This window comes from Chanos chanos, chromosome 15 (assembly GCF_902362185.1).
Source record: "Chanos chanos chromosome 15, fChaCha1.1, whole genome shotgun sequence".
Taxonomy (NCBI): domain Eukaryota; kingdom Metazoa; phylum Chordata; class Actinopteri; order Gonorynchiformes; family Chanidae; genus Chanos; species Chanos chanos.
The window spans coordinates 8,840,980-8,868,112 of NC_044509.1; the positions used below are offsets into that span (position 1 = coordinate 8,840,980).

General features: G+C 40.6%; 2 protein-coding genes and 2 pseudogenes across 2 annotated transcripts; 1 reads left to right on the forward strand and 3 right to left on the reverse strand.

Moving 5' to 3' along the window:
• Positions 1–295: 295 nt before the first annotated feature.
• Positions 296–1,572, forward strand: LOC115828224 (trace amine-associated receptor 13c-like; annotated as a pseudogene).
• Positions 1,573–5,420: 3,848 nt separating this feature from the next.
• Positions 5,421–6,413, reverse strand: LOC115828226 (trace amine-associated receptor 8a-like). Its single transcript, XM_030792183.1, has one exon. The coding sequence runs from the start codon at positions 6,411–6,413 to the stop codon at positions 5,421–5,423; it is 993 nt and encodes a 330-aa protein (XP_030648043.1).
• A 12,583-nt stretch (positions 6,414–18,996) lies between these two features.
• Positions 18,997–20,630, reverse strand: LOC115828227 (trace amine-associated receptor 8a-like; annotated as a pseudogene).
• A 3,509-nt stretch (positions 20,631–24,139) lies between these two features.
• On the reverse strand, positions 24,140–25,147 carry LOC115828228 (trace amine-associated receptor 13c-like). The gene has a single exon (XM_030792184.1). It carries the CDS (start codon positions 25,145–25,147, stop codon positions 24,140–24,142), a length of 1,008 nt encoding a protein of 335 aa, XP_030648044.1.
• Between the last annotated feature and the right edge of the window lie 1,986 nt (positions 25,148–27,133).

A 27,133-nucleotide genomic window follows, 5' to 3' on the forward strand; every position in this document is an offset into this window, starting at 1 on the left:
GTAATCACTAACGAAATTATTATCTAGATTTATTCTCAATGACTTAAGGTATGTTATGTGAACTGTCTGATATGGAACTAAATGCAATGCTCTGCATACAAATAAACTACACTTTGTCACCTCTGAACTTTAACTCGAACCTGTTCACTTTTTTAAACCTCGCAGCAGAAATAGTATGGCCCTGTAAAAGTAAAGTGTTTTTAGAATTGAGCTGGTCAGAACTCCTGCCTCTGTAGTAGGTGAAGTGGAGGCCTTTAGAATTAAGGCAACCAGAATTCTTCTTAGGCTTAAGTAAATGTATATGAGAGGAGCTGGGCGTAAGGAAGGAGGAGCAATCAGATTCATCTTCACCCTGAGTAATTGGAGGATTGAGGAGGATAGTGTAAGGAGGAGGTTGTCCTAGCTGTGTCCTTTTTCATCTAAAATGGGCCGTGTCATAAACACCACTAGCCATACACGCCCAGACAGGACTTTCTTCTTCTCTGGGTGACTTAAATTCCCAAATCCACTGTATACCTGAGACAGACACAGTGTTTTAATCACTGTAGCATAAATGGAGTTCACAATGGAAAAAGAATATCAGACAATCAACTACTGTTTTCCAATGCTGAACACTTCTTGCAAAAAGGAATTTCGATCAAAATCTGAACATATTTTCCTGTACATCTTTTTTTCATTATTGTCAATGTTCACAGTATTTGTGAACCTTCTAGTGATTCTCTCCATCTGTCACTTCAAGCAACTCCAAACTCCAACAAACTATTTCATCCTTTCTCTTGCTGTGGCAGATCTTTTTGTTGGGATTTTTGTGATTCCGGTTGAAAGCATAAAGTTTGTGGAGTCATGCTGGTATTTTGGGCCAGTTTTTTGTTTTATGTTTCAGCTAATTGTTTACACTGTTATCTCAGCCTCTCTTAGCATTTTGGTGTTTATTGCCGTGGATCGTTATGTTGCTGTATGTTACCCATTGCTTTACTCCTCAGTGGTAACTGTTGGCAAAAGTACGTTTTGCATTTGTCTAAGCTGGTCATGCTCTCTCATATATAATCTGATACTTCTTTATAGCAATAACCACAGCAAGCATGAACAGGAGACAGTTTGCAAAGGACAGTGTGTACTTTTCATTAGTTTTACATGGGGAGTTATTGATGTATTTTTTTCCTTTGTTTGTCCTTGTTCCGTTATGATAACTCTATATTTGAAAATATGTCAAGTGGTGAGATACCAGGTCCAAGTCATTAACTCTGTAAACACAGACAACAGATCTGGCATTGTGGTCAAAACTTCAAAGAGATCTGAACGAAAAGCAGCTAAAACATTGGGTGTTGTGGTTGCAGTTTACCTGCTTTGCTGGATACCTTATTACATTAGTCTACTAACTGAAGATAGCATTTCATCTTCATCTATCATTACATCTTTTTTTCATGGGTTCTGTATACAAATTCCTTTGTAAACCCTCTCATCTATGCTATATATTATCCTTGGTTTAAAACATCAGTGAAACTCATACTACAATTAAAAGTCTTTGAAAAATCATCTGCATTTTTAAATCTGCACTCAGAAAATGTTTAATGCAGCAATTAGGTCAATATCCTAATAGAATGCACTCTTAGTTAAATGGCCAAGTTTGTACTGGGAAAACACACTTCCAAAAATATATGCAAATTGAAAAACCAAAGTAGCAATATTAGTAAAATTGAGATGCAGTACATTCATAAATTCTATAAAGCTTTCTTGACAAGTCACTGTTCAAATTATAACAACCAAACAAGTGCTAAATGGAAGGTGATTTCTGGACCTGTAATACACATCTCAGTTGAAGTATATGCCTTCACCTTTACTGAAGAGGATCTCAATGATCAGAAATAAGGTCAGTTTTACACCATTAGTCGCTTTGCTCATGTCCATAACTTAAGTTAGAAAATACAGAAATTCAGAGAGTAATACACAACAATACAGTGAAAAGCACTTATCAACAAGTTCTGTTATAAAAAAAAACCAAAAAATCCTTGCTTGACAGTTTCAATTTCTTTAGAACTATGTACATTAATTGTGATGACAATAAATAAATATTGCTGATTTGTTGTTACAAATGGACGGTCTTATCTCTTTGAAATGTGAGTTTTACGAGACAAATAATCTAAAATTACACAATAATACTCAGTCATAAATTATTATGTCACTTCACATTGATATAAATATTTCTAATTAACCAGATGATATCTAGGCCTACTACATGAAACATGGCATGACATAGGCATGTCTTATTATCCCTGTGCAAAAAAAAAAACAGACTGTGGTCATGCCACTCTTATAGTGCTAGTTTATGTTAAATTTAATAGAGTTTTTCATTTTTCATTGTTCTGATTATCCATAATGATCTGAATATTTTCAAAACTGCCACAAGAATGTTTTCTCTTCTGTGACTTATGAAATGTTGATGCACTGTAAGGGTGAATTCCGTGATTTAAGCAATACAATTATGCATAATCATATTGGAAACTTTTTATGAGTTCATGAGTTCATTTTCCTGTGCCTAGTTCACAATATTTTTCCACTGCTGAGGCTTTTACATATGTTGAACTCTCAACTAACGATCAAAAACCTTGATGGTGTAAAACATGGTACTCAGCCTGAACACTAGGTGAATTTGTGATTCCCTGTCCTCAAGTCAACAGACTGAAATTCATTATATTATATTTATTCATACCAAATAGCAGCTGGAGGATATTTAAAACCTGCAGAGCACTAGAACATTCTAACATCTTAATAATAATAATAATAATAATAATAATAATAATAGTAATAATAATAATAATAATAATAATAATAATAATAATAATAATATTGTTGTTCTTGTTGTTGTTATTATTATTATTATTATTATTACTAGTAGTAGTAGTAGTAGTAGTAGTATTACACTGTGAGTGAGAATCTGAGATAGATAATAAGAATATAATAAATAATTTAGCAAAGTTCCCAATGCTTCTCAGTACAACAGAAAACATGCAATTCAAACTTCTAATGTGAAGTCTTCTGTAAGCAAGACACATTTTTCTAAAATGTAACTAAAAAATGCAAATTTCCTTATGATTAAACAATGCCAATAAATACTGCTTGTATGTGACTGAGAAAAAAGACATGAATTATGTGTAATGTGTTTCGTTCTTTCTTTTTTTTTTTCTTTTTTTTTTTGCATGACCCTACTTTTTTCTCCATCTTATGATTTCAAAACATGATTTGAAGTTATCATGACTGAGATAGAATGACTTATTACTGCATTCAGGTATTACTTCATTTTACTGAAATGTTTTTTTTCTTTTTTTTTTCTTTTGTGATTAATTAAATTTACATTGTAAATAAATTGCTGTATGATGATGATGAATCAAATATTCTTAGTGTTATAATATGTTTGGCTGATATTTTGAACCAGGGATAAAATAATGCGTAAATAAGTGGATTCATACATGAATATGATTGAATAAAATAGCCACAGAATAAATAAGAGAATATAACCATATAACAAAAATATAGATTATCACCCTTTTGATGATCACTTTCGTGGAATACAGTAAAGGAACACTCACAGCAATATATCGGTCTATAGATGTCTATGTGATACCCACACATCTATTAAGAAGATGCCGGTAATAGGCCATTGGCTCACTGGCACACTGTCACAGATACATCAGTGCTTGATGTTTAGCTGACATCCTGCTGCTGTAGAAGATGTACTTCCCTGACAACACACACATATGTGTGAGATGTCATTGTGATGCTTGCAAAACCCATTGGAAAAGCACTTATGTTATGCTGTTGGTTCACTGGAAGAATGTCACTGAGACATTCCATCCCTGCTGTTTATTTGTTGTTTGCGCAACACAGCTATGGTATTTATTCTACATTTTGTTAACATGTCAAGTAATTGTGTTCAAAAGAATTCTTTATGTTTTATTTGTTTTATTCAGTAAACTAAAATGATGTGTCTTTTACAACATTCAATTAGCATTAATGAACCTACAAATAGTGGTGGTTTCTATTGTTGGCTTTTCTTGTGATTTTACAAGTAAACGAACCGGACCAAAAGCGCGCTTGGAGAAAAGCTTTATTTGGTGGTGATGGAATCTGGCAGCAGGTATGCCTGCAAAACTTAGCTCAGAGAACTGTTACCATGATCAGCCTTTTACATCGTGAAACAAATGGCAACAGACAATAAGTTTACAATGTTGCTTAAGGAATATCAGAATCTTGGTGTTAATGCCAAAGGCCCCTCTTGTCTGTGGTGGTTGCCATTTGCCCATTACTAGTTATATTTTGCCTTAATCAATTGCTCTTGGCTCCAACTATAACGTGACACCAGAGGTGTGAAGCTTTCTTTGTAACTATGATAATAAGACCGTCAGGTTCAGCAGTTCTCTTATTCTGAACCATGTCTGTTCAGATGTTACTCTAATCTTACACTATACGAACATTTCATTCAAAAACATTTATACTTGCGACTGTGTAGCTTATGCTCCTGAACTCCCCTCCATCCACAGCTTGATTTGTAATGATAAATAAAGACAAGGGCAAATAATTATTTTGGAAAAATTGTATCTAAAAAACTACTTAATAGAAATGTACACTGCTTCATTTATGGCTACTGCAATGAATGAACAAGATATGGCCAATTCCCTTATACTTCTATGCCCTCTAGCTTCCACAACCATGTCATACCATAGGGTATTTCCCGACTTAACAAAGCAAAACTCTACTGTCACATCAGAGTTTGAAAAAAAAAATCAGCTGTATAATCCCAACATAGTATTGCATTTTATTGAACAACAGGATTAAATATGCTTGGTCAGTGCAGCAGAAAAGAGAAAACACACACACACACACACAAGCCCACCACTGCAGAGACTCAGTTTAATTCCCTTTTCAACGATGTGCTGCTGTTTGACGATGCAGGGGAGACTCACTCTGAACACAGGTGATCATTCCACCATGGTTAAAACATGTGTGTTTCAGTCTTCATGCTGTTTCAAAGATTCGCAGTGGGCAAAATAGGGTGGAAGTTCCTAAAGGAGACATCCATGAGTGAGAATCTGAGATAAATAATAATAATAATATAATAAAACGTAACTAAATAATGCAAATTTCATTATGAGATCATTAAACAATGCCAATAAATACTGGTTGTTAGTGACTGAGAAAAAAGACATGAATTATGTGTAGTGTGTTTTTCTTTTTTTTCCTTTTTTTTTTTTTGCATGACCCTACTTTTTTCTCCATCTTATGATTTCAAAACATCATTTGATGTCATCGTGAGTGAAACAGAATGACTTATTACTGCATTCAGGTATTACTTCATTTTACTGAAAAATTTTCTTTTACTGAAAAGTTTTTTTTTTTTTTTTTAATTTTTTGATTAATTAAATTTACATTGTAAATAAACTGCAGTATGATGATGATGAATCAAATATTCTTAGTGTTATAATATGTTTGGTTGAGATTTTGAACCAGGGGTAAAATAATGCATAAATAAGTGGATTCATACATGAATTCATGTACATCAACCACAGCAGAAATGTCATGACAACCGACTCAGATGTGACACTGCCCATAGAAAGACCATTTATGTAATATGGTATCCAACAAAGTAGATAAACAAAAACGACAATACCTAATGTTTTTGCTGCTTTTCTTTCAGACTTCAGTAGGGTTAAACCTTTCCCCCCTACAGAGACCCCAGTTGTTATGGAGTTAATTACCTGGGCCTGATATTTTGCTACACAGTATATTCTCAAATATAAAGATATTACAACTGTACAGGGGGAAATTAATGAAAGGATAAGGTCAACAATAGCCCAAGTGAAGTTTGAGACAAACAGACACTCTCCATAACAGGTATTACGTGTCTCTGGGTAAAACATATGATTGGATAAAACAGCCACAGAATAAATAAGAGAATATAACCATATAACAGAAATACAGATTATCACCCTTTTAATGGTCACTTTTGTGGAATACAGTAAAGGATCACTCACAGCAATATATCGGTCTATAGATATAAAGATCAAATTTCCAAGAGAGCCTGACACCACCGTAGTTACAACAAGTGGAAAAATGGAACAAAATATCTCTCCAAAATACCAGCAGGTTTCAATTAGTCTGATGCCCTCTACTGGCATAACGAACAATCCAACGATCATATCTGCCACAGCCAGGGAGAGGACAAGCATATTGGTTGGAGTGTGGAGCTGCTTAAAGTGAGAGACAGATATTATCACAAGCAGATTCAAAAAAACTGTCAGAGCCGACAATGAAAAGAAAATAATGTACATAAAAATATATTCAGATCCGGATCTCACATCCTTAGTGCATGATGTATTATGCGATGGATAACAATATGCCACGTCCTGAGATTCCATTTTAATTCAATGGGGAGGAAAGTCTGTTTTGAGAATCCCTGTATACTCTTAAGAATCCTGTTTCTGTGGCTCACCACTGTTGCTGTTTTCATTAACCTGTCTGCAGGAAATTCACTGAATAACATCTCCTTATAAGTACACTGAGAGACTCAAGTCCTCCACCGTCATCATGACGTGGTAAATGTATCCATTGAGAGCAGATCTCACAATTCAGCACGGCACTGTAATAGAGGAAGGCAGGTATTGTTTGTTAAGGACAACAGATTTGGCTGTTGTGTGGTACAGCCGCTTTGCTACAGGGATGACTTGGGCCTTCACATCCCAGATGTTTTGAACTTCAAGTTGCAGAGCTTGGATTTTTATTATTTCTATTATTACTAGTAGCAGCAGTAGTAGTAGTAATGCACAAACATCAAACATGTGATTTTAAACGGGAACAGTGAGACCTCGCTGTAACCCCACCACAACATCTAAACAGTATTAGAGAAATAGCAGGAGAATGTTGTTGAAGATCAAATTTTAGTTCTGGAAATCAACCCAAAATCTCACAATACCATATACCCAGACAGCACATATATGCCTTTGAGATGTCTATGTGATACCTACACATCTGTTAAGAAGATGCCTGTAATAGGCTGTTGGTTCACTGACACACTGTTACAGAGACATCAGTGCCTGATGTTTAGCTGACATCCTGCTGCTGTAGAAGATGTACTTCCCTGACAACACACACATATGTGTGAGATGTCATTGTGATGCTTGCAAAACCCATTGGAAAAGCACTTATGTTATGCTGTTGGTTCACTGGAAGAATGTCACTGAGGCATTCCATCCCTGCTGTTTATTTGTTGTTCGCGCAACACAGATATGGTATTTATTCTACATTTTGTTAACATGTCTAGTAGTTGTGTTCACAATAATTCTTTGTTCTATTTGTTTTATTCAGTAAACTAAAATGATGTGTCTTTTACTACATGCAATTAGCATTAATGAACCTACAAATAGTGACGGTTTCTATTGTTGGCTTTTCTTGTGATTTTACAAGTAAACGAACCGGACCAAAAGCGTGCTTGTAGAAAAGCTTTATTTGGTACGTGATGGAATCTGCCAGCAGGTCTGCCTGTGAAACTTAGCTCAGAGAACTGTTACCATGATCAGCCTTTTATGCCGTGAAACAAATGGCAATATTTGGTGGTGGAACCCGGCAGCAAGTCTGCTTGCGCCGAAGCTTAACTCAGCGAACTGTTACCGTGATCGGCCTTTTATACCATGAGACAGACAATAGGTTTACAATGTTGCTTAAGGAAAAACAGAATCTTGGTGTTAATGCTAAAGGCCCCTTTTGTCTGTGGTGGTTGCCATTTGCCCATTACTAGTTATATTTTGCCTTAATCAATTGCTCTTGGCACCAACTGTAACGTGACACCAGAGGTGTGAAGCTTTCTTTGTAACTATGATAATAAGACCATCAGGTTCAACAGTTCTCTTATTCTGAACCATGTCTGTTCAGATGTAACTATTGCTAAAAAGGGCCGTTTGTGACTGTACTTTTTCCTTGTAGTGGCCTCTTTACATTTAGCCTGCCCACTCATTTGCCCTTGGCCAATCAGAACATCGCACATTATGTGCTGTTTTGTAAGATAATTAGTCTGATTGTTTTGCTGGGGAGTGGTATTGTGAAAAGGAATATACGAGTTGCCAAAGTTTGCCGATCGTTTGGCCGTGGGATTTGCCCCTTTTTCAGTGTTGTGTGCGTCCATTTAAATGTAAGTATGTGAATTTACTCTGTACATTTCAAGTTTAGCATTGTCCATCACCTTTATTTGCTCGATAGGCACAGTTTGCTACGATGTCTGCTAGTCATCAACATGTGTTCATTTCAGTACGTAATGTTAACTTGTTCTTAAATGTGCAGTTTCTGGATGTATGTTTGTGTGTACGATATTGGAAATGCATCACATTGCAGATTTAAATGTATGTTGCAATCTGCCGTGACTAGTTTGCCAACCAAAGTTTCAGCTATGAAGCAGCTAAAATTGTTTATATGGTAATAGGCGTATGTAAAGAGCATGCACTAAACTGAAGTGTCCGGTGATCACCTTAAATGGTGATCCTGCAGAATAATGCAATAATGCAGGACGAAGGCAGTCAAGAGCCAAAGTCAAACCGCCCAGTCCCTGTCCCATGGCCAAAGTTTCCATTGATCCCAGAGCGGAGATGTCTTCAGTCTTCACCTAAAGGCTATGAAGCAGGATTAGTGCACCAGCTGAGAGATACCGCTTTGTCAGCTGGGACAGTTCCAAGCATGCCTCATCAGCCAACATTTAGTAATCCTTCCCCTAGAAGGTATTCCACCTCCTATAGTGCTCCAGCTCACCATTTAGAGTCCTCAACCCCAGCCCGTGAGCGATATGATCATCACCGTAGAGTACCAAAGGCTTATCCCTCACCAGATCGCTACCACCCACCACACCAGAGGCCCCTCTCAGAGGCTCAAGAGAAAACATACCGAGGGCCCACTCCTACAATCCCCAGCTTGACTTCTTCAGACCTGAGGGAGTTAGCAAGGTTGAGGATTACCCTGGAGAATATTCTTCCAGAAGATGCCACAGAACGGTTCAAATTCCACATTCTCACTGACCATATGCACTTTGAGGAGGACCTGCTTGTGGCAGATTCCTACACTAGCTCCAGGTACCCCTACACAGACACCATGGCTGCTCTCACTAAAATGCATGGACAGCCCCACCAGCTTGTCCTGCAGCACATTACTGAGCTCATGAATGGCCAAGACATTATAAGTGGGGATATAAAAGCCTTCCACATGTTTGCATTACGAGTGCGCTCCCTTGTAAGCATGCTAGAACAGCTGGGAAGAAAGGGCAGTGTCGAGTTGGAGCGTGGGTCTCATGTAGCCAGATTACTTGGGAAGCAACCCCATGACCTCAAGTCCAGCTTCAAGAGGTACATCCATCCACTGAGAGTGCCAATCCCCACACTCCTTGATCTTGCCGACTGGTTGGAGTATGAGCTCCAGATTCAAGGGGACAGCACCGGGTTCTCTAGCCTCACCAGACGTGAACCATCAGCCCGAAGAAAGGAGAGCTGCAGAAGTTCTAAACCAGCTGGTTAAATGACCACTGTTCCTCTGGGCACAGAGAAGGGAGCCCAGGTGAAAACTCCTCCACCAGAGATGCCCCACAAACCCAGTGAGTGCAAGAGAGAGAAGGGAAAGACTTACTGTCCCGACTGTGATAACAACAACCACTTCTTAAATAGCTGTGCCAACTTCAAGCAGCTAAACAAGGAACAGAAGGAGAGGTGGATTAGAGACAACAATAGATGCTGGCGCTGTCGGCGTGGTCATCAGGCGGCCAGGTGCACCTTGAAAGCCCTCTGCCCCAATTGCAACCGGAAACAGCGCAGCAGCTGGGCCTCAAAGGGAAGCCAGAGGACTTACTCCTTCGTACTGTCAGAAAGACTTGCAGGTTCTTCATGGAGCAGTTGTGTCCCTCACCATATCCCCTGTTGCTGAACCAAAGAAAGCATTCTGAATCCACAGTGCCTTTACAGCTGAATCCCTGGGTTTAGCAGAACACATGCACCCAGTTAAGCTACTGCAACGGCAGTACAGACATCTCACTGGCCTGCCACTGCAGTACCTAGATAAAGTCCAACCCGTTCTGCTGATTGGTTCTGATTGCCCACATCTCATTACCCTCATAGAGCCTGTTCGACTGAGCCCCACCGGTGGCCCTGCAGCAGTGAGGACCCGCTTGGGTTGGACTCTTCAAGGGCCTGTGTGTGAACTCAGGGATAGGCTCACCCCCCAGCGCACTATTCACATGCTCCTCACCCCTGCTGACCTCCATGCCCACATGGAGAAGCTCTGGAAGATGGATGTGCTTCCCTACCGCAGCGAGAAAGTTGCGGTCAGGTCAAAGCAAGATCAGGAAGCTATCCAGCTTCTCCAAGAGAAGACAGTGAGAGTTAAGATAGATGAAGTGGAACGCTATGCCATTCCGCTCCTCAGAGCCAAGTACATGCCCCAGCTCTGGGCCCCAAAGGTGGCTGTACTACCACAACTGAGAGGGAATGAAAGAAGGCTAGAGAAGAGCCCAGAACAAGAAGCTGCTTGCCAAGTGGAGATCACCAAATTAGTGCAGTCTGGTTGTTGTGGAGCAGGACCCAGATGAGGCAGACCAATCAGATGAAGCATGGTATATACCACATCACATGGTTCAGCATAATGGAAAGAACAGTGTGGTGTTTAACTGCTCCTTTTCATTCAAAAGCCACATTCTGAATGATCTTCTGCAACCTGGTCCCACTCTAGGCCCCTCACTACTTGCAGTCCCTCTCCGCTTCAGGGAACATTCCACGGCCATCAGTAGCGAAATTCGTGGCATGTTCCATCAAGTACGACTGCTTCCAGAGGACAGACGTCTGCTTAAGTTCTTCTGGAGAGACCTAAAACGATATGCCCCACCCAATGTCTATGAGTGGCAAGTTCTACCCTTTGGAAGCACATGCAGCCCATGCTGTGCAACCTTTGCACTGCAAAGGCATGTATTTGATCGCAGTAAGCCAGGGGAGGGTGTCAGAGACTCTTTTGAGAGATCCTTTTACGTAGACAACTGTCTACAGAGTCTCACCTCCAGCGAGCTGGCAAAGAACTTGGTGGACAAGCCCTGCAGTCTGTTAGCTGCTAGTGGCTTTGAACTGCGACAGTGGGCCAGTAATGATCCTGCAGTGATTAGCCACCTTCCTCCACATACCAGATCAGACAGTAGCGAACTCTGGCTCAGCTATGGCGAGCAAAATGCTCAGGAATCCACCCTTGGGCTGCACTGGAACTGCCACTCTGACATTCTGTCATATAGGCATCGCCCCGTGGACAATGAAACAACAACTCTGCGCACCATTTACAAAGTTTTGGCCAGCCAATATGATCCCCTTGGCTATGTTATTCCATACACAACCAGAGCAAAGATCCTAGCACAGTGCTTATGGGATAAAAAGAGAGAGTGGGATGACCCTCATTTGCTGCAAGATCTGCTCATCGCCTGGCACGCATGGGAGAGCGAACTCAAGAACCTCCCGATGATCTCACTGTCCAGGTGTTATACCACCCCAGAGTTGGACCACCCTAGCAGTATGAGGGATATTCACATATTCTGCGATGCCTCTGTAGGGGTTGTCAGGCCCGTATACCATATTACCCAAAATTCCCTGCTTGACCGCATGGGTAATCTGTACCCATCTTCTCAGATTTCACTGTAACGGTATTGGATACAGCAATGGAGCCAGATACCAGATACAGTGATGACGCAATTTTCGCCATAAAACCGCGGAAAATTCCAAACTCTTTCTCTTTCCAGCTCTTCAATTCTACAACTCCCTAGCAGCAGCTCGCTTTAGCAGCAGCTTGCTAGCAGCGGGTGTCTCTAGCGGGTGTTCTTGCCTGCATACAGAGACTCCGTTATTCCCTGGTATTTGATCTCTCGGGCAAGTGATCCTATCGGGATAAAGAGACACCGTTTCTCTGCCGAAGAAAAGAACAAAGTAACAACGAAGTGAGATATTTGTACAGCCAAAGTTTAATGTACTTTCTCTCACGCAGTTGCAACTTTAACTTCTACCGGCTAGTTACACTGTAACGCACACAGTATTCGACCGAAGAAAAGGCGACCGGATCCCTTTTATTTCTTTAAACGTCGACGAACTAAATCAAAAACCCTTCAAGATCATCGGACGAGCCACCGAGCCCCGAAGATCTTCAAGTGACAAGGAAAGGAACTTCTCCCTGGAGCTGCAAATCGCCCTGCTCATCAGGCCACCAAAGAGCCTCTTCGGTCACCACGCAATGAGCTATTTAAAGTAAGGCTGGCATCTGGGCACACTTTAGTCCTGAGATTATATGCAGTTAACGTGAAGGAAGTGTTGCTATTTGAATTCTTTTATGATTTGAATGTACACACTGTATTTCATGTACGATGCGGTTTTTAGCCATTTCCTATTTTCTTTTGGTCACAACTAATGAAGGATAGATCTGGCATGTGTTCTCTCTCTCTCTAACTCCCTTTTCCTGATTGCACACCTCCAACATTGGGATTGCAGCATGACTTAAGGGTTGGTTAGAGTTGTTGAGTTTAGGGCCTACTTGCTTGAGACTAGCTCTCAAGTTAGAGATTCTTTGTTCTCTCGCACACATGCGCTTCTCGTTGGCCATCCCACTCTAGTTGGTGCCTAGCACACACGCGCGCGCACTACATCCTCATACCACACATACCTCTTGCCTGTGCATAGCCTCTCTCCCTCGCACCTCCTCCTCTTTTCTGTGCGCCTGCACACAGCCTCTCTCCAAAGAACTCCTTTCTCTCTCTTCAGTGCGCAGCTGGGCACACACCCAAATACACGCACGCGCTCTCTCTCTCTCTCTCTCTCTCTCTCTCTCACACACACACACACACACACACACACTCACTCATCTCTGGTCTAACACTCATTCAGTCCTACACTGAATGCCTGTACATAAACTCATCACCAGTTTATTACCATTTACGCCTTGATCATTCTATTTGCTGCTGATTATTGATTGTACCATATCAGTATTAGTTTGCCAAGTAGTATTGATTATGTTAATTAGTATCTATGAAATAAACTGTTGTCCTGTCTGTTTCTGCCACAGTATTCACTGAATGCCAACCTCTGCCATCAAAGCACTCCCAATTACCTTCATCAACCTGGTTGTTCATGAGTGTTATGGATTTAGTAGTGTAATTGTAATACATTAGTACTACAATACTCTCTAAGACTGTAGCACAGTGTTACAGCTAGCTTATCCCATTAATCTTAGTTGTTTAATTAATAAAATATTGAACACCCAAATTAATGGTTAATAAATTTTATGAGACTGATTTATTAATCCTATCACACCTACATCTTTTGGTGTCCCTGTGTTAGGACTGTAATTGTACCTACACCTCAGAACAAGCCCATGGTGCAGTCGCCTACTTAAGAAGTGAGAACTCCCAAGGCAAGGTAGAAATAGCTTTCTTGAATGCCAGGTCCCGTGTCGCCCCCAAGAAGCACCAGTCAGTGCCCCGCCTAGAATTGTGTGCAGCTCTCACTGGAGCTCAGTTGGCAAGGATAGTCAGAACAGAGTTAACCCTCCTCATCCGTTCTGTTGCTTTGTGGACTGATTCAACCACTGTACTCACTTGGCTGCTTTCAGATTCCTGCAGATTTAAAGTGTTTGTGGGAACACGGGTGGCGGAGATTCAGGACCTGACAGAACACTTGGACACTCTGACATTTGGAAGTATGTGCCATCAAGCCACACCCCCACAGATGATATTACACGAGGGAAGTGTCTCTGTAGCCTGGCAGGAAGAAACAGATGGAGTTAGGGGCCCCAATTCCTCAAGCTACCTCCAGCACAGTGGCCGGAACCGCCATGCCTAGCTCTGAATGAGCAAGACAATGAGGTGAGGAAACCTATCCTCTGTAATCTAGTGACCTCAGTCTCTCCCTTGCCTGATCTGCAGCAGTATCACTCTCTGAGTGCATACCTTGAGGCTACTGTGCAGCAGCTTCACAGGGCGGCGGAGCCCTCAGACCGCCCCACTGCAAGTGAATACGCAGAGACTGAGCTAGAGGTAATTCGTCAGGCACAGAAGGACTGAGGTGAGCCATCTAAAGGCAGGGAAGCCAGTGTCACCAACAGTCGTCTAATCTGTCTTGCCCCAGAATTTGACAGGACAACTCAGCTCATCAGAGTTAGTGGCCGTCTCCGATGGAGTGGTCTTCGGGAGCAAGACATCATCCACCTGATTGTCCTTGACCCTCAACACCCGCTCACTAAGATGATTATCAAGGATTATGATGACAAGTTGCATCATCCAGGTCCAGAGCAGGACTTTGGTGAGGTACGACGGAAGTACTGGGTGCTGCAAGGACATGAGGCCATTCGTCACCATCAACGAAAGCGTGTTGACCGCAGGAAATGGCGAGGACGTCCTAATCCACCACACATGCCTGACCTTCCCCCAGCTAGACCACAAGTCTACAAACCAGCCTTTTATTCTACCGGCGTCGACTGTTTTGGCCCCTATCTCATCAAAGTGGGGCGCCGAAATGAAAAGAGATGGGGAATCCTGTTCAAGTGCATGACTTCCAGAGCAGTTCACATTGACCTCCTCACTAGCCTAGACTCAGACTCTTTCTTAACGGCTCTGAGGCGCTTCATTGCTCGGTGTGGGAAGCCTCATGAGATCCTTTGTGACTAGGGCGCCAACTTCCGAGGGGGAGAGAAAGAGCTTCAGGAGGCCTTTGCTGCTCTTCAGCCTAATCTTCTAGCTCAACTTGCTAGTCAGCAAATCAGGTTCAGCTTCAACCCCCCAAAACAGCCCTTCGGGTCACATTGGGGGCTCAAACTGTCATGGAGGAAGTGCTGAGAACTGTCCTCATTGAGATCGAAGGTATTCTCAACTCTAAGCCCCTTGGCTACACCTCCTCAGACATAGCAGACCCTGACCCTGTCTGACGGATCAACCTTCTGTCACGCATGGACTGTTTGCAGGCACGAACTGTTCATACACATTCACCGTACAAACATACACATTCACCACAACGCGGACTGAGTTCAAGTTGAATATTTATTCATTGTTGTTATTGTGATTTTGTTGTGTGTGTGTGATGTCCAATGTCTTCATTTATTGATCTGTAAATAACAGAGAAGAAAGACTGATGTTAGCATTCTATAGCATTCTGTAACATTTCCGATTAAGTTGGCCAACGAATCCATTCGCATATTTCACTATCCTCAAAATTACCGTTAAAAATGCTACGTTAGGCTATGTTGTCTATGTGTAAATGTTGATTGATTGTTAATTGTAAGAGCTGTCGCTTTCCTGTGCGATGCTTCCCGGAGGTGAGGTTTGCTGCAGTGACGTCAAAGAAACCAGTACGTCACAGCCTCAGGTATTTTAAAAGAAAAGTCCCGTGAACTTCACAGGAGGTCCGCGTGCGTCACATCCTGTTTTTAACTATAAAAGCCCTCCATTTTGTTTTAGACAGGTTGGGATGTTGTTGGTTGGTTGTTGGGGTTGTAGGAGTGTATTTCGTGAGAGAAAATAGTTATTGAAGAATTTATGTCTTGTTTGTTTTCCGGTGTGAATAGTGTAAATAGTGTAAATACGTTCTTGTTCGGTTTGTTTGTTTTCTTTTTCTTTTTTTTCCCGTTTATTATTGGCACAAAAATAAATTCACCAGGTGTTTGACCACAAATCACAATCTTGACTCCTGCTGCCTCCTTGCCTAAGACGGTTCCGTAACACCCGGTCACACCTCATAGTCTTCTTATGGGGCGGCGGGATGTTTCCCTGCCGCAGGTGGTATATGAGGACTCTGAGCTGTTGAGTTGGAAGAGATGGAGGCACAGTCAGCTCCTGGCCGATCATCTCTGGAGGCACTTTATCAGGTACTACTTATTTAGCCTCCAGGCCCATCAGAAATGGTGGACCGAGACAGAGGGCATGAAAGTTGGAGAGACCGTCATGATTGTTGACCCTCAGTTACCACATGCTCTTTGGCCTGTTGGAAGGGTCATCAAAGTTTTTCCTGGTGCAGACAACCAGATAAGGTCAGCAGAGATTCAAGTGAAGAAGAAAACCTATATAAGGCCAGTGACCCGACTTATCAGCCTTCCCGCACTACCGGATGAAGATTGATCAACTTCTTCAAGCCCTTTTTATAGATGTTCAAATTTACATTGTGAATATGGGGGCGGCTGTTAAAATGGGCCATTTGTGACTTTACCTTTTCCCTGTGGTGGCCTCTTTACATTTAGCCTGCCCACTCATTTGCCCTCCTTAAACCTTTAAACCAATTGGTACAAAACGAGGTGCAGGCTGTGACAGGTACCTTTTAGTTGGGGAGGAAGAGAATGGTTACAGAAGAATGACTGGGACCGCACTCCTTTTGCATGTTTCATCTTCACCATGTTTTTCAAGGGTCATCTGGGTCCCTGCGACACTTTTTGACTTTCGTTTGTCAGAAAACATTTTAGGTCATATAATCTACTCATTACATCAATTAGATCTTTGACAAAGTTGGTCAAACTGCTATAGTCAGACGATCAAAGGGCATCAAGAAGAACTGAATCATTAGTCTCCCTCTCCTTGCTCAGACAATTGTGAGGGTGCCTCTTCTAGCGCTACTCCTCAGCTACCAGTGACTGAACGTTGTGTTTATATTGTTAGAGAGAGGAACTGTCGAAGGATTTATGGTTAATGTTTTCTATTTGAAGGTGCAGCACCTGTTGAGAATCAGGTGGAAGCGGTACCTAGGCCCCCAGCTGTGTATCTGCAGACTGGAGGAATAGGCTGTTTTTGTGTGACTTCCTTGATTGGGAAACTAAATGTGAGGTCAGGTGTCACCCTGTAGCTGAAAGAAATGAACCAGAAAAGATCTTTTCAATTATATTTGGCATTTATGGGTCCTCTCATTGATTTGCAAAAGCAGTTCTTCCAATACCAGCAATATGAGGGGGGATCACTTTTTAAGTATTCATGAGCCCTGCCATACAACATCTGCAAGTAGCCATTGATAACAAGGGGAGTCAGTGAGCTTTTTTTATTATTATTATTGAAAAGCTTGTGGACAGAATTTGAGTTGAGCTGTAAAACGGACACTTTCAGACTTTATTTCAGTATCTAGTGAATCACCCTCATTCTAAGTTTACAATGCACAAGTGTTTTGTTTTTGCTTCTGTTGATGTTTGCTTGTTTGTTTGTTTGTTTGTTTGTTTGTTTGTTCATGTGCATGTAAGTTATTTGCTTTTGTTCACTACTGTAATGATCATTTCTAACTGTGAGGTGAAAAATTTCTTTTAAGAACGTAATGAGGGTTGGTGGTAATAATGATCCCATACTACAATGTTATGTGATGTCCAAAAGGTTTAAGAGACCAGAGTTTTTGCTGACACTAAAGAATTGTATAGTTCATGTGTTAATAGTTTCTCTTCATTGGAAACTCCCATACAGTGAAGAGATGTTATGTTCTAATGACTATTCTGATTTGTTTACTTTCTTTCTTTAATTATTTACATGTGAATAAACCAGTCTATTTGTTGTTACAAAAAGATAAGTCTGAACATTGGTCCTTGAGGGGGCGTCTCATCTTTGCAATTGGAATCTGTTGAGGTGGGATAACAATTTCAGAAAACTATAGTTTCACCCACCTAGAACCCTGGGGTTGTCAAAGTGTCTTGTCCATATACATGGGGCCTAGCACTCATCAGTTTAGCCATCCACAGCTTAGTTTAGGAAGAGAGATGAACTGAGTTGGAGGAAGATCCCCTAAGATCCTCCTTTGAGGCTGTGACCTTTCAAGGCTACAGAGTGCTATACTGAACCCCTATCAAGGTATGCTTGCTTTTTACCCATTTGTAACTGATTTACATGATGCAGCTGGTGTACCTGTCTGTAACTGCAGATTACATCAACAGATCTATTTATAAACTTGGTAAACTGAATCCCAGTGTCTTACTTACTTCGCTTCAGTTATGGCTTAAGAGAGGACATGTCTGCCCACTTTATGTGGTGGTGTTCACAACTAGTGTAAAGAATATGTTCAATGATGACCAAATTTCTGAAATTTTGTAATAACAAACAATATTTGTTTTTAATCCTCCAAATTGCACACAGCTGGAAAATCTATTAGCAAAGTTAACCATATAATGTACTTATATTTAGCCATATTATGGATTTACATTTATTTTCTGAGTTTCCTGGATATTCCTAATTTTGCACCTTTAAATACTCAGTCTTCTTACTCAGCAGTTCATGTGATGAAATGAATGTGCCATTATCTAGTCATTGACGCTCGTCCATACGTGTGAAGAAATGCTGAGGTTCTTATCAGTATTGAGCTGTCCTAAATAATTGCCATTGAAGTAAATATCCTCACCATAACACACACACACACACAGTCACCCTGTGTCACAGCCTGCGCCTCATCTTTTGGACTCTTGTTTTGTTCTGTCTTTGTGCTCTTGTTCTGTCTGTCTCCGCCCCTCACCTGTTCCTGTTTGTCTCATTATTAACCTCGTTAATTTGTACCAATCCTGTTTTGCCCTGTTTAGTTCTCCCTCTGTATTTAAGCCCTTGTGTTTGCCTTGTCCTTTGTCTATTGTTGTTTGTGTTTCGAGCACTCTGTTATGCTGTACCTTTTTATTATCGGTTTTGTTCCAGTCTGCACTTGTATTTTGATCTTCCGTTTGTTAGTAAAGTCCTCCGTTTTGTCACCTCCATCTTCGTGTCTTGCACTTGGGTCCTGCACCACTCCACCAGGGTGACACCCTGATAATGCTGTACTCTGGCATTCTAATACTATTGCACTCAAACCAAAATCTCTTTATAACCTGTTTTTGCAGGTTAAGCAAATAAAAAGCAGAAAATTATGGAACTTGTGGGTTAAATCATAGTGTAGGTTACATTTCATCTGTAAATAAATTTAAGTATGATGATGACTTCTCAAATATTTTAATACTTAAAATGAGTTTGGCTGATATTTTAAACTATGGATAATTCAGAGCATAAATCTCCAGAAGAGATAAAGATGTGATCTTTTCCAGTGAAAGAGTCAAAATGTAATACAGTATCCAACAAGGAGGATAAATGACAACAGTAATACCTAAGGTTTTTGCTGCTTTCCTTTCAGACTTTTTAAGAGTGTGAGCATTACCTCCAAGTTTGGTGCTAACTGTTACAGAGTTAATCACCTTGACCTGATACTTTGCTACACAGTAAATTCTCAAGTATAATACTATAACAATGAGACAAGGGGCAAGCAATGAAACAAAGACGTCAATGACCTCCCAAATGAAACTGATGACAAGACGACACTCGCCATGGCATGTGCTTCTTCTCTCTGCATAAAATATGATTGTGTAGCATACACACAGAATAAATGGAAGAGCATAACCAGGTAATAGAGATACAAAATGTAGCCTTATGAAGAGTCACTTTAAAGGTGTAATGCAAATGATTACTGTTACGTGCGGCGCATTTGTGTGTGTGTTTTTGCGTCTTGTTGCATCCTGTGTCTTGTTTTTTCTCTCTCTCTCTCTCCTCTCCCCGTCACCTGACGCAGGGATCCAGTAGTGGCGCGAAACAGCTGCCACTCCCCACCTGGCCTGGTGTTGCGTCCCACCTCCGTGTTCCCAGCCAGCCAACCAAAGATGGAGTGCCCCTTGTCTGATGGCCAACCGGAGATGGGGCGCGGAAATTTAAAGATGCCGGTTTTAACTGTTGGTAGATTTTCGGTCTCGTTGCGTTCGCTCTTGTGCTCTCTTGTGTTGTAACTACTCACTGTGTATCATGTTTGACTTTTGTTATTGTTTGACTACGGTTTTGGATTACGGATTGGCTTTGGTTGTTTTCGACTGGCGTGGGGAGAGGAACAGGTAAGAGGGGGATCCCCGCGTTAGGAGTTAACTGTGTATAGGGGTTAGGTTAGAGGTGGGTGCCACTATTGTATGTGTTGTTTTGGTAGTCAGTGAGTGTAGTTAGGTTCATTTTGGCTCTGCCACCTTTTTGTTTTCGTAGTTAAGTGTGTGTTTCCGGTAGGCATTTAGGCTGGTTTTTGTTCTATTTCGTTCATTCCTTTGGCACCGTCTATCGTTCTCTCCCCTCTCCGTGTTCGTTTGTAAATATTCCTGTGTGTATATATATATATATATATATATATATATATATATATATATATATATATATTCTTGTAAATATCCCTTTGTTCACTTTGTAAATATCTTTAATACGTTGCACTTTTTTTGTTGTACATTGCTCCCGTGTCCGTGTGTTTTTTCCTCCTCGCACCGTCCCAACCCGACACCGGTGGTGGGTTTCTTTATGCTACGTCCCTGCATCATACCCCTAGACCCAACTCACTATCTGGGACGTAACAATCACTCACTGCAATATATCGGTCAACAGATATAAAGACTATATTACCAAGAGAAGCAGAAACAACCACAAACAGAACGACTGGAAATAATACACAAAACACATCTCCAAAATACCAGCATGTTTCAATTAATCGAATGCCCTCCAATGGCATAACAAACAATCCAACAATCATATCTGCCACAGCCGTAGAAAGGATGAGCAAGTTGGTTGGAGTATGCAGCTGTTTGAAGTGGCTGGTTTTCATTTCATCACCAACAGGTTCAGAATCACAGTGCAAACTGACACTGATAAAAAGAAGAGGTACATAATAATATATTCAAACTTAGGTTGCAAATTTATTGCATGATGAGTTGTCCAGTGGATAACAGTATTGCATATCCATGACGTTCAAGTTTATCAAAATATCTTATGTCTTCAGAAGCCTATCTGAGTGTGAGAGTCATTACGAGCTTTCAGTATATTTTTAGTTTTCTTGTCCTTAACACTATGCATGTGGATACTGCAAAAACTCCATCAAATCAGTTTTTATATGTTTGAGGGGAACTTACTCCTCCCTTATTATGACGTGATAAAATTAGCCATTGAAAATACCTCCCCATATTCTTCTGGCAAGCTCCCAGCTGACAGTAACGCTAAAAAATCTATAAAATAATAATATATGCCATAAAGGGTTTAAAAATAATCAATAAAGTGATTTGGCTATATGCATGAATGTAGATTATGGAAACCTGCATAACCAATTGTTTTAATATCTTTGAGGTTTAATGCATTATTACTGACTTGTGGCTGAGGTTCATGACCAGACTCAGACATCTTCAGGTGAATGCTATCTAGTCATATACCTGTCCCAAAACTATTTTGCAGATGTGGTGAGGAATGCTGTCATAACCTCACATGTAAAAGAAGTGTACTGCATATTTATCTCTTGGTTTGGTTAATGGCAGTAGATCCATGAAAGGGATATGTTCTATCTGGTAATGCTGCCTGGAAGAACAAAGCTGCAGCAAGCCCCCCTGGCAGTTCTACAAGAAGAGGACCTTCCTGGCCTCCATTACAACCTTGGCTCACAAGGCACAGACAGGACCACAAATTTGATATTTCAAAGGTGCTATTGGCCCAATATGTGTTGTTACATTGACCAGTGGTGCAGAAAATGGGAGTAGTGTTTGGTGACCAAGGTAGTCAGACCCTCAGGTCTGGACTTTTCAGAGCCAGTTTCTTGCCTCCAAGCCTTTAGAAATTTTGTCTATTGACTTCATCATTCTAAACTGAGTACATAATAGCTGCAAGAATTTGTTAGTAGTCACTGATGTGTTCTCCAAGTTCACACAGTCCCACCTCAGTGCTGACCAAAAGGCCAGCACAGTTGCCTATGTCCTTACAGAATGCTGGCCATACATACAGCATAGCAAAGCAAATGCATTTGGACCAGGGCTGCAGTTTTGAGGGTGAACTGTATGGAGTGGACAAAAGCACCATGATCCTGTGCATCCCAGAGGGCAATGGACAGTATGAGTGGTTTAACTGGAGCCTCCATGACTTGCTCCATACCTTTCCCCAAAATAAGAGGAGAGTCTGGCCCAAACCACTCCCACGGGTGTTATCTGCTTACAATACAACAGTGTATCAGGTTACTCACCATACAAGCTTATGTTCAGCCTAAAACCAAGGCTCCCTGTGGGCTCCCAGATGTGGAGGGAAAGAGTTGGTTGGGGAGACAGCTAAGGACTGGGTCTCCATGAATCAAGGCCATCTGGCAAAAAACATAGGCCATTGTACATCCAAAATAAATAAATAAATAAATAAATAAATAAATAAATAAATAAATAAATAAATAAATATATATATATATATATATATATGCGCATATGCATGCATGATGTCTTGCGCAGTGGGTAACAGTAGGCTCGATGTTTCACTAACACAATTCGATGTGTAGATGCATCTATAAAGGGTGATTATGAATATAAGCACAATGATACTCTACAGCCAGTCAAAGTGTATCAATAATATAATAACTAAAGGGCACTTACCTCACTCTGTTTGACCATTTTTCCACTTAAGTTTGAAAATTCACTTAATCTTGGTATTTTAGTGAGATTCGGTGCACTTATTATGAGGATTCAGACTGGAGCCTTGTTCAGTCAAGGTTGAAATGAGTTGAAGTAAAAGAACTGGGGACGTTTATTCATCATATGTGTTTGGAACACAGCACTAAAAATAAAAGCATGTCATGTTTAATTGAACATTGTTGAATGGAATTGTCCAAGCCAAGATTCAAACAGCTTCTCATGATAAATACTGTAAGATTATAGTGACATCTGAACAGACATGGTTCATGATAGGAGAACTGTTTAACCTGATGGTCTTATTACCATAGATACAAAGAAAGCTTCACACCTTTGGCACCGCGTTACTGCTGGAGCCAAGAGCAATTGATTAAAGCAAAATACAACCGGTAATGAGCGAATGGCAGCCATCACAGACAAAAGGGGAATTTAGCAATAACAGCTAGATTCTGATTTGCATCAAGCAACGTTGTACACCTATTGTCTGTTTGCTTCATGGTATAAAAGGCCGATCGCGGTAACAGTTCGCTGAGTTAAGCTTCGACGCAGGCAGACTTGCTACCGGGTTCCACCACCAAATAAAGCTTTTCTCCAAGCGCACTTTCGCTCCGGTTCGTTTACTTGTAAAATCACAAGAAAATCCAACAATACTATCCAGTCACAAGCGCTTTTCCTGAAAGTGCTATTATGCAGGCATCATAGTGAAGGGGGGCAGTCACTAATTTTAATATGAAGGGAATTTGACGTGTTTATTAGGCCCTGCTTTATGTCATGGCAGTTTTATGAAGGTTACTAGTATGCTATATAGAGGCATATGAAAATGGACCGGAGAAAAAGAATATTAAATAAGAGTTGTGAAGATCAGTGGATATTCAATCTGACCTCATCATGCAAACTCCATGCAGTAAGGACCTGTACTAGGACTTCAACCAAGAACCTTTTTCTTTCAACTAATGTGTGCTCATCGCTCATGCGCCATGTTTCCTAGATGTGCAATCATAGCATAATTTTAACGTAGCTGTAATCTGAGTTGTGCAAAAGCAGGTAAAGATGAAAATAAATAAATATCAAGTGTAATTACCAATAAATAAGAAGAGTGAAGTAATTAGCTGGCTATTTTCTCCTGCCAGGACCTTTGGATGTGGTATGTAAGCACATTATTGTTAGAAGTGCTGCTGTCCCACTCAACTGTTTAGTGTGGTTCTGAAGTAGCAGAAGATGTGGCTGGCTCACAAAGTCTCTTTATATATGTGTTAATGGCAAAATTTTACTACTATTAAAAGGTAATAAACCTGCTGCAGTGAGGAGAAAATCAGATGGATAAAATTTACGAGCTTACTTCATATGTTTCAGGAAACAGTTTGTTGTTCCTCTAAAATGAAATGTGGAATTAAGGACAGTTTTCTGATTGGTACTTGAAATGAGTCATGCAGTGTAATACTTCACAGCAATTGTTTTACATGGTTATTTTTAGAGGTTTATTTGTTTATTTGAATTACTATTGTTTTCTCATATTCTCAGCACAAAAAAACCCTCTGAAACAGGATGCACATTATTATTTTACAACGGATATGTTTATGAAAAAATGATGAAAATCCCTCTGTTCTCACACATATTTCAGATCAATTGAAAATATTGTTTGGTCAAAAGAATATAAACATCTTTTATTGTTATTTGAAATATCCTAGTGTAGCAAAGATATATATGAAGATGATGGCTCAAATATTTTGAGTGTTAAAGTGTGTTTCACTGATACCCTGAACCAAGGATAAAACAATGCATATATTATTGGGTTCATGCATGAGTTCATGTTCATAACCCCGGAGAAAAAACTGCTGTAAAATGATGCAGAACTAATGCTACCCTCAGCCAGAATGGAAATGTAATATGGTACCCAACAAAGCATATAAATTGCAACAACTATTCCTAGAGTTTTTGCTGCTTTCCTCTCAGACTTAGAAGCCACGACCTCATCCTCGGATTTTAAATTTACTTTAACAGACTTAATCACATTAGCCTGACGTCTTGCAATGCAAAATATCCTCATATACAGGGAGCACACAACAGAACATGGTGCAATTAAGGAAACAAAAAGGTCAATGACAACCCAAGTGAAGCTGATGATGAGCACACACTCTCCGTAGCATGTGCCGTGTGTCTCTGGATAAAATAAATGATTAAACAATATGCTTACAGAATAAAAAAGAGAACAAGACCAGCAAATGAATATACAAATCAAAGTTTTACCATTGGTTACAAAAGACGTATAGTGTAATGGATTACTCACAGCAATATAGCGGTCAATAGATATAAAAACAAGGTTGCCAAGAGATGCTGAAACAACAACATACAGAATTAATGGATAAATGGAGCAAAACACATCCCCAAAGTACCAGCAATTTTCAATTAGTCGTATGCTCTCCAAGGGCATGACAAAAAATCCAACAATCAGATCTGACACAGCCAGCGAGAGAATGAGCAAGTTGGTTGGAGTGTGGAGCTGCTTAAAGTGGGAAATAGAGATTATCACTAGTAGGTTCAAGAACACTGTTAACACTGACACAGAAGCAAAAAATATGTACATCATGATGTTTTCTCCATTAGTCCACACTGCCCTCAAACAAGAAAAGTTGTAAAATGGAAAGCAATACTGAGTTTCATAGTTTTCGTTCACTGCAAGGGTGTTATCCATCCTGTTCAAGTAACAGATTAGTATCAGAGGATGAGTTCTCGTGCTGTAGCCAGAGAACCTTCAAGATGTGTCGGTTCTGCATTTCAGCATCCTACTGATTTCCAAATTCACACTTTGTTTTATTCATTTTTATAATACTCTCCTCCCACTTATTATGATGAGTTCATTGGTCATTTTTAAGACCTCCCATTCAGACAGATTCTTACCTAGTAAAGGGGCTCCCACTTGGACAGATTCGTACCTAGAAAGGCCATATATCTCACATGTGCCAGCTCGTACATATGCAGATGTAACAAAACCAAAACTTGTTGATCACAGATGTAATTTATTAAAGTATATGTTGTGCTTTTTTCACTCCCCGAATGCAGGGAGGCAAGCCCCATCACTACGTAGGCTCCTTGTGACAGAGGGCTCTGTCTCAGGCCGCGAGCGGCATCCTTTCTCCCACCTTACCCCATAGTTCCACAGAATTCATTCATTCATCCATTCATCCATTCATTCATTTGTGTTTGTGTCCCATTGCCTGTACGTGTTTACATACATATCGCTAATGCACATTTCACTAAAATATGGCGCTAGCCTCGAGGGTGCACACTCGAAGCAAGCAGCAGATTACCCGGTTTCATTCACACAAACGTTTCCAATTCACGTTCACAATCGTACGGTTTAAAACATACTACAAACACACTCAACTACACCTAAATGTTAGTTATCATCTCGACTGTCGTTCTCTTTACAGTTACCGTCTTTATCATGTTACACACACACACACACAATTACACATTTAAATGTTTGTAGTATGGGAAGGTACCACAAAACCAGCGAAGGAGTTGGATGTGAAAATGTGACGATCTATTGAAATTATGGGGATAGGTGAAATTGGGATTGTATAAATATGTGTATAAAAGCAGTGGTGATTTTGTCTGTACAATGAAATGATTATGATGGGCAATATTATTTTTAAATTAACAGAACGAATGTGGTATGTTCTGGGGGAGGGGCTTATGAGCGAAAAGAGGGTTTCAATCATTGTATGTTGAGAGAGTCAGGAGAACAGAAAGTAGCTGTGTGCTGAATTGAATTTGAGAAACTGAGAGTAGCGATTTGTTCATTTATTTGTTAATCTATCTATATATTTTTTGTTCTTTGTTTTGTTTTTCATATATATATATATATATATATATATATATATATATTTTTTTTTTTTTTTTTTTTTCTCTTTTTCCTCCCCACTGTACATATTTGCCATTTTGGACATTTTTTTTTTCACTTTTCTTCACTTTGGTTGGGACTTTTTTTTGTTTTCTTTTCTTTTTGTGCACTGTAAATAAAACATCTTGCACTTACATGCTATTTGCGGCGGAGCCATTTTGTGTTTGTTTGTTTGTTTTTGGTGTGTTTTGAGTAACCCAAACCCCTGTTCGGCTTTACCCTGCCACACTCCGCCTCCAGCTCCTGGTCCTGGCACCATTGGCTCGGAGGATCTTGGTCCTGGCCCCGTCTCCTTGGAGGCTCCTCCTCCAGCTCTGGTCACCGTCACTGCCCTGGCTCCTGTTCCTGGACCTGACCGTCCAAAGCCTCTGGACCCTCTGCTGCCATCACCTGCTCTGCCTCTGGACCGCCTAGTCCCGTCTTCTGGCTTGCCTCCAGACCGCCCAGTCCCATCTCCCAGAGCCACCAGACCTTCAAGCCTCGTTGCCTATTCCACCTCTGGACCACCCAGCCCTGCCTCCTGCCCAGCCATCAGGAAATTACTGTCACACCCTGGTTCTCTTTCCCCCCCTTCTGGTCATTGTAAGATTTACATATGTACTTCCTGATCCCTTAGTTAACCATGGTAACTGAATCATCAGTTGCACCTGTTTTTGGTTAGTCTCATCCTGTTCTGCTGTGCATAAATACTCCAAGTCTTACCTTGTTTTGAGTGTGGAATTGTGTTGTCAATGTGTTGTGTGAACAAGAAATTTGAATCCTTTAAGTTCCCAG

Excerpts from the sequence above, each read along its gene's own strand:
- LOC115828226 (XM_030792183.1), bottom strand. The coding sequence starts at position 6,413 with ATGGAATCTCAGGACGTGGCATATTGTTATCCATCGCATAATACATCA.
- LOC115828228 (XM_030792184.1), bottom strand. The coding sequence starts at position 25,147 with ATGGATAACACCCTTGCAGTGAACGAAAACTATGAAACTCAGTATTGC.